The 7,326-nt window shown below is 62.1% G+C and overlaps 1 protein-coding gene across 2 annotated transcripts; it reads right to left on the bottom strand.

Annotated features, from left to right (window-relative positions):
- Positions 1-1,671: 1,671 nt before the first annotated feature.
- On the bottom strand, positions 1,672-5,975 carry LOC132245513 (natural killer cell receptor 2B4-like). Of its 2 annotated transcripts, none has more exons than XM_059718033.1 (4): positions 5,885-5,975; positions 5,256-5,355; positions 4,889-5,176; positions 1,672-2,971 (listed from the first exon to the last, which is right to left on the bottom strand). In XM_059718033.1, exons 2-4 carry the CDS (start codon positions 5,314-5,316, stop codon positions 2,835-2,837), a joined length of 486 nt encoding a protein of 161 aa, XP_059574016.1. In that variant the 5' UTR covers positions 5,317-5,355; positions 5,885-5,975; the 3' UTR covers positions 1,672-2,834. The 2 variants fall into 2 exon arrangements, with proteins under 2 accessions (XP_059574016.1, XP_059574015.1); XM_059718032.1 differs by having other exon boundaries at positions 5,256-5,570; positions 5,885-5,965.
- Between the last annotated feature and the right edge of the window lie 1,351 nt (positions 5,976-7,326).

Raw genomic sequence — 7,326 nt, 5'->3', positions numbered from 1 at the left:
TGTTCTTATTATGTCTGAGGATCCAGTAGGTCTGTGAACCGTGTTTCACTTTCCAGTCGATTGCCACCAGGACAACGGCCATGTCTGGGCTGCAGCTGAACCGTCTCCCCAACAGCAGCCTCCACTTTTACTTCTTGACAACCTGGGGGTTCAGAAGGGCAAGGGGGAGAGAAGGGTCCGCAGACTTCTCAGCTCTTTAGAGAAATACAGGCTGCCGCACACTTCTCTCGGGTGCAAAGGGCACTTAGAGGCAAGCCGTGTCTTGTATTTTCTACAGAAGAAGTAGAAAAGATGCTTCTCCCTGGAAGCTCCTGCTGCTTTTCGATATCCCTCATCCTAGCCCAGGGCTTCCCTCTGCAAAGCACGGCACAAACACGGCTCCCAAAGACAGTCTCTGCTCCAAAGACCCCCCTCTCCCATGCCTGAGCTCGCCCCAGGCTGCACCCAGAAAGTGCTGCTCGCCGCTAGGAGGAAACCCGCCTGCCTGGGCACGGTCTTTCCCCCGTCAGGTGAGGCCAGGAGGGGCAGGAGGCGGCGCGGGGCCCCGGGCATCCCGGGCACGGCGCTGGGCGGCCGCAGGCTCGGGGCCTGGAGGCGGCGGCGCACGGACACCGCTCCCGGCCGGACACGGGCTCCCCGGGCCCGGCCCGGCGCGGCGAGCGGCGCACACGGAGGGGCCCGGCCCGGGCTGCCCGCGGGGAAGGCGGCGGCGGCGGCGGCACCGGGGCCAGGAGCTCCCCGCGCGGGGTCAGCGCCGAGCCCCACGGCCCGCGTCCAGCGCCGAGCACCGGGGCTGCCCTGCTGCCGGCCCGGCGCGGCCCGGCCCGGCCCCCGGCTCCAAGGGCCCGGCCTGGCCGCCAGCTCTGCCGGTGCCTCTGCCCTGCAGCCCCGGCCTGGCCCGGGCACGGAGCGCATGTCAGGCGGAGCAGCAGCGTCCGCGGCGCGGAGCACGCACGAGGAGCCGGGGCTGCCCCTGGGTGTCCGGCCCGGGCCCGGGCAGCGAGGCCGGCGCGGGGCGGGGCGAGGAGCGGCCGGGAAGGCAGCCCGGAGGCTGGGAGATAGGCTGCGGGGGGCGCTCGGCTTTGGCCCAACGAGCTGCAGCTGCCCTGGTCTTTAAGCGTCTCCCTGGCGGCCTTCCTGCCTGATCATCGCCCCTCTTGCAGCACATTACGGTCCCCGCGCTCCTGTGCCTGCTACCCCCCTCCCAGGCTACTCAGATGCCCCGGGCACCGCTGCCCCCGGGGGTTGCTACAAGAGGCACCGGGCAGCGCAGCCTGGACAGAGGCGGACACGGCTGGGGGGCAGGGGGCATCTGTGGCGCTGCCGGGTGAAGCGAGACAGGGGTTAGGCAGGGGCGGGGTTGCCGGCAGGGGGCCCTGGGGCTGTGCCAGGCAGCGATGCAGTGCCCACCCCGCTGGCACTAGGCCGGGCTCTGCTGGGGGGTTTCCAGGACTGGCAACTGCTGTCTGAGTGCCAGGCAGAGGCAGGAGGAGCTTGAGGCTGGAGCCGTCCTCCTCCTGGGGACAGCATCAGTCCCCCTCCGCTCCGAACTGGTGTGGACGCAGAGACAGCAGTGCCCCTGGTGAGACGAGGGCATGGCGTGGTGTGGGAGCTGTTGCATCCAGTGACGCTGTATTGGGTCTTGTACCAGGTAAGGGGACTAAGACACTGTTGTCCTAAACTAGAAGCAAGTTTATTGAACCCTCTCCTTTCTTTACATACCAGATAGCTTGCATTTCTTAATACAGAAAATCAACGTAAGCCTTTCTCGTAATGCATATTAATAATTTTACTTGTGTTTGCCAAATTATGGTAACCGTTAACTGGGATTGTCTATTCGGAGGTGATGTTTTCATTCTTAGGTGGGGGTAGGTTTGCTCTTTTGTCCAGGCTATATTTATTCAAATTAGTAAGCCAACTTCTCGATTTGGTTTCAGGCAGGGACAGTATTTTCCCACCTGCTCCTTACACTGCGTGCTCATCTTGACCACAATTCATGCAAAGCACAGAGCTTAAGCTAAGCCCAAAGCTCAAACCGCAGGCCAGGAGGACTCTGGGTCCCAACAGAGCACCCTGCGGGGCCCTGCTCCTGGGTCCAAGTCTGTGTAAACCTGGGAGCCAGGGCAGGTGGCAGCAGGACAAGCCCCTTGGCCCAGCAGTAGAGCAGTGCCCTGCCTGGGAAGAGGAGCAGGAGCAGGGGCCAGGCCGGGCACTGGGGTGGGTGCAGTGGAGGCAGGCTTTCAAGGAGGGGCAGGAAGTGCAGGGGCAGGCAGCAAGGCTTGTTGGGAGCTTCCCCCTGATGGGGCTGGGCTGGGTTTGTTGCAAAAGAGAAATGGGGGGGGGGAAGAGGGTGCTTGGGCATTACCCCTGCCAGTGGAGATCCTGCCTCCCAGGGACGTTGGCACCCACAATGCTGATGGCTGAACAAGCCCTGGGGGCCACGGTGCAACCCCATGGGGCTCTAGGGGAGTAGTTGGGGGAGGATTGACCCTGAGGGTTCAGAGAGCAGACAGTGCAGAGGAGGGAAAGTTTGTTTAGAGGCTGCTGCTCCCCCGGGACAGCGGTGTTGTGTCTTGCCCGTGTCTGTGGGTCCCTGAGCCCAGCCAGTGACTGCCTTGCAGACTGGGGGCCATGGTCTGTTGTCCCCGCCGGGCACGGTAGGAGGCAGCGATGGGGTGGCACTTCTCCTCCAGGGCACCTGTGATGCTTTAGGAACTGGTCTGTGTCGCTGGGAGTCGGACCCCCGCAGCCCACTGGCTGCTTCTCCTCCTTGCTGCAGCTTTTCTATCCTTCCCTCCCAGAGCAGAGCAGGGCTGGTGTGGGCTGGGCCCTGCTCAGTCCTGTTTCGGCAGCTTGCCAGGCATGATGTGCACCGCCACGGTCCCGGTGATCAGCACCCCCAGCACCAACAGCAGGATGAGCCCCTTGGCCTGGCAGTAGGACAGCGATGAGGCCGGGTCAGGCGTGTTTGCTGGAACAAGAGCAAGGCAGAGGGTCAGAGCCAGGGGGAAGTGCCTCGTGCTGCCCCGTGGTGTTTGCGCTGTTTGCCGCTTTTATCGGTGTTTATCCCCCAGTTCTGGGCACCGCACTTCAGGAGGGATGTAGACAGCTTTGAGAGGGTCCAGAGGTGGGCTACTCGCATGATCCAGGGACAGCAGGGCAGGACCTGCGAGGAGAGGCTACAGGACCTGAACCTGTTCAGCCTTCACAACAGAAGGCTAAGAGGGGACCTGGTGGCCATCTATAAACTTACCAGGGGGGACCAGCAGGGAATGGGAGAGACCTTTTCCCTCGAGCACCTCCTGGAGTAACAAGGAATAATGGCCATAAGTTGTTAGAGAGTAGGTTCAGACTAGATATCAGGAGGCGCTACTTCACAGTCAGGGTGGCTAGGAGATGGAACCAACTTCCAAGGGAAGTATTGCTGGCTCCTACTCTGGGGGTCTTCAAGAGGAGGCTTGATGATTATCCAGCTGGGGTCATCTGAGGCCAGTTTCCTCTCCTGCCCAGGGCAAGGGGTCAGACTAGAAGATCTGCAAGGTCCCTTCTGACCCGACATCTGTGAATCTACTAATCTATGACTTTAGCTGTGTAGGACCCCGCGTCCTCCGGCCTCAGGTCGGTGATGTGCAGTGCGAGGCCGGCGTTGGGGACACGCAGGCGGCCCCTATAGCGCCTGTTTGACACAACGACACTCGGGGGGTCTCCTGGTCCCGCCGTTGCTAGACTCTGTGCCAATCGTCCAGGCAGCAGTATCTAATGTCTCCCCTGCCGGGATCTCGAGAGGAAACGTGACCGTCTCCCCCGCGGTGCCGACCAGCTCTGTCGGGGCGGCGTCTGCACCGGCTCCGGACCATGCTGCACTTGCCGGGGAACAACACGGACTGAGGGCGACCCCCGCGCACACGGGCATTGCCCTGCCCAGCCCCGGCCGCTTCTGCCGCTCCGGGTGCAAGATCCCTGTCCCGGCCGGGCAGGGGCAGGTCCGAGGCTGTAGTGCCGCCGGCCCCGGCCTTTGCCCCCGGCCTCCCCCGCCGCCGGCCCTGCCCCGCTGCGGGGCTCGCCCTGCCGGGAGCTCGGCGCTGCCCGCGCCCTTCCCGGGCCCTCCCGCCCCGGCCCGGCCCGGCCCGGCCGCGCTCCCCGGCCCGCGGCAGCGCCAGCAGGAGCAGGAGGAGGCGCGGGGCCCCGGCCATGCCGGGCACGGCGCTGGGCCGGCGGCTGCGGCCGCTCCGGGGAGGCGGCGGCTCCGGCCACGCTGCTCTCGGCCCGGGCCAAGCGGGAGGCGGCGGCCACGGACCCACAGCCCGCCCGGATCTGCCGGGGAACCAGCGGGCCCAGCTGGCCGGGGCCAGGGCGATGCGGCTGGGACGACGGCGGGATCCCGGCGGCCCAGGACCCAGGGGCTGCCCCAGCCAGGACACAGGTGCGAGCCCCGGTCTTGCTGCCGGGTCTGACCCCGCCTGGGCAGGGACAGGACGCCGGGGGGGCGGGGGGGCGGGGGGTCCGCCGTGCCCTGCCCCGTGTGCGCACAGAGCGGGCGGAGGCCGGAGCAGGGCCCGGGCTCCTCCTTGCGCCTGGGGCTGGGCCCGGCTGGTTCCCGCTGCGGAGCTGGGGCCGGTTCCTGTCGGGGCAGCCCGGAGCCGCCTCCCTCCCCACCCGGCTTCCCACCAGGATCGCCAAGGCCGGAGACCCAGCCCCACCAGTCTGCCAGGCTCTCGGAGGAGCCAGACCGGGATGGAGGCTGGGGCAGCTAGAGCATCCTCACGGATGCTAGGCCCCTTCCTCTGGTTTCATTCAGGCCAGGCTCACGAACCAGCTCCATGAGACCCAGGAAGATGCTAAACATCCCTGTCCTCCCTCATATGTCCTGTGCAAAGGGGGCACTTACCTGTGTAGTTGCACAGTGGTTCGACATCGATGGTGGCCATGCCCCAGCTGATGGCATTGCTGACATTGCAGTGATAGAAGGTGTTGCTGCTGCTTTTAGTGATCTCCAGCTGCAGATCAGCTTGATGCTCTTGGAGCCAACGGTCCTCTGGGGCTGGGCTGGAAGATACGCCTTGAGACCAGCTGTAGGTGACCCAGGCAGCTTTGGGCACCAAGCAGGACAGGGTAAGGTAGCATTGTCCATGTTCCTGGGAAGTAGATGCCTTGATGTTGGGCTGCTGGACACGGTCTGGAAAGAGAAGTCCCAGTGAGAGGGGCTGGGTGCCCCAGGGGGAGCAGGGGGAGGAAAGCGGCACCCCCAGACTCACCCAGCACAAACAGCTGAAAATTCCTGGTGATTCCAGAGCCATCCCCCAGCTTCAGGTCCATGGTGTAGAGGCCACTTTCTTTCTCCGTGACCGAGTTAATCTGCAGCGAGAGATTCCCAGGGTGAAAAGAGACTCTGTCAGCAAAGGGCAGTAATGGACTGGCCGAGGTCCTGTTCTGATCGTGTCTGAGGATCCAGTAGCCTTCTAAATGCAGTTTCACTTTCCAGTTGATTGCCACCCAGGACAATGGCCATGTCTTGGGCTGCAGGTGAACCATCTCCCCAACAGCAGCCATCACTTTTACTTCTTGACAACCTGGGGGTTCAGGAGGGCAAAGGGGAGGATAAGGGTTCACAGACTCCTCAGCTCTTTAGAGAAATACAGGCTGCCCAACAATTCTCTCAGGTGCAAAGGGCACTTAGAGGCCATCTGTGTCTTGCATTTTCTATAGAATAAGTAGAAAAGATGCATCTCCCTGGAAGCTCCTGCTGCTTTTTGATATCCCTCATCCTAGCCCAGGGCTCCGCTTTGCAAAACACAGCACAAACACAGCTCCCAAAGACACCCCTCTCCCATGCCTGAGTTCGCCCCAGGCTGCAGCCGGGGAAGAGCAGCCCCTTGTCACTCACCTCCAGCTTGGAGGAGCAGAAGGAGGGAGAGCAGGAGGGGTCCGAGAGCCCCCTTCATCCCAGCTGAGCTGTGCAGGGCAGGTGAGGGGAGACCAGGTGGTGGAGAACAAGGTTATGTGGCCAGGCTGAAAAAGTCAGATCGAGGAATGATGAATAATGAGGAAACAGGCTGACTTCCCCTTGAGTGTTCAATCCTGCAGGCCCTGAGCACCCCAGAAGTGCAAGCAACCCTGCATAAAGCAGGGGAGAGGTGGCTTGAGTGAGGCTGGGCTGCAGCTCCATCATTCAGCAGCAGAGGAAGTGTGAGATGAAGCCCAGGGCAGCGTGACCGGGTACTGGGTTCCCCTTCCAGCACCCTGCGGCCCCAATCCTGCTGGGGCATGTCAAAGCCCTGACTCAGCAGTGCCTTCTGGAACATAGAAAGCCCCTCCCAACTCTGCCCGCTGGCACTTCCTCCTGGTTCCTTCGTGGCTGCACAAAGCGGGAGCGGGCAGAGAAGTGCAGTGACAGGGTGAAACTTTGTGGAACAGATTTCTTTACTGGAGATTCACTGCACAGGAATAAGGAAAGGAGCAGTTTGGGGGATGGAAGCGGTTAACCAGGGCAGAGGGGTTAATACTGCCATCCCCAGGTAGCTCAGCCAGGATCCATAGGGCTGCCCACCCTTTCTCCTCTCCCTAGCTCTGCTCCATGCTGGGACAGGAGCCAGTCTCAGCCCCAGCATAGCCAAGAGCTTTCTGCGCTGAACTAGTGCAGTACAGGCTATTCCTGTTGTTGTTACCTGTGTGACGGCCCCGGGGCCAGGTCGGCCGCTGCCAAGGAGGCAGGAAACAGGTCGTGTCCCAACTGTCCACTAATTGTACCCAATGCATGAGGCAAACATGGATCCAGGGGCTGATCTTATGTCAAAGTGCCACTGCTCGTGCCTGCCAATGCAGTGAGGATGAGATATGTACCAGCCATGAGATGTCCAACTTCCCCCAATCCAGGCCCTCTGCTGGCAACACTCCTACTAATGCAGCCCAGTATGGCATTAGCTGTCTTGGCACATAGGGCACACTGCTGGCTCATATCCATCTTGTTGTCCCCAGGTCCTTTTCTGCAGAGCTGCTGCCCAGGCAGTCGGCCCCCCGGTCTGTACCGCTGCATGGGATTGCTCTGTCCTAAGTGCAGGACTTTGCACTTGTCCTTGTTGAACCTCATGGGACACCTTTTGGCCCAGTCCTCCAATTTGTCTAGGTCGCTCTGAATCCTAGCCCTATTCTCTAGCATATCTACTACTCCCCACAGCTTGGTGTCATCTGCAAACTTGCTGCGGGAGCACTGCATCCCATCCTCCTGGTCGATGATGAAGACATTGGGCAAAACCAGCCCCAGGACCGCCTGGGGCGTGGATCTTGATACGGTCTGCTTCTGTTTGCCAAATGTGGTTACCTTTAAAT

Source organism: Alligator mississippiensis, chromosome 15 (assembly GCF_030867095.1).
Source record: "Alligator mississippiensis isolate rAllMis1 chromosome 15, rAllMis1, whole genome shotgun sequence".
Lineage (NCBI taxonomy): Eukaryota > Metazoa > Chordata > Crocodylia > Alligatoridae > Alligator > Alligator mississippiensis.
The sequence above is the reverse complement of the archived record's forward strand: the minus strand, read 5'-3'. Positions and strand labels throughout refer to the sequence as shown.

Bases quoted from the DNA above. Each gene is read 5' to 3' on its own strand.
- LOC132245513 (XM_059718032.1), bottom strand. From the start codon at position 5,942: ATGAAGGGGGCTCTCGGACCCCTCCTGCTCTCCCTCCTTCTGCTCCTC. The intron at 5,571-5,884 runs GTGAGTGACAAG...CTGAACCCCCAG, and splicing joins TCTGCTCCTCCAAGCTGGAG to GTTGTCAAGAAGTAAAAGTG. The intron at 5,177-5,255 runs GTGAGTCTGGGG...TTCTCTTTCCAG, and splicing joins TTTTCAGCTGTTTGTGCTGG to ACCGTGTCCAGCAGCCCAAC.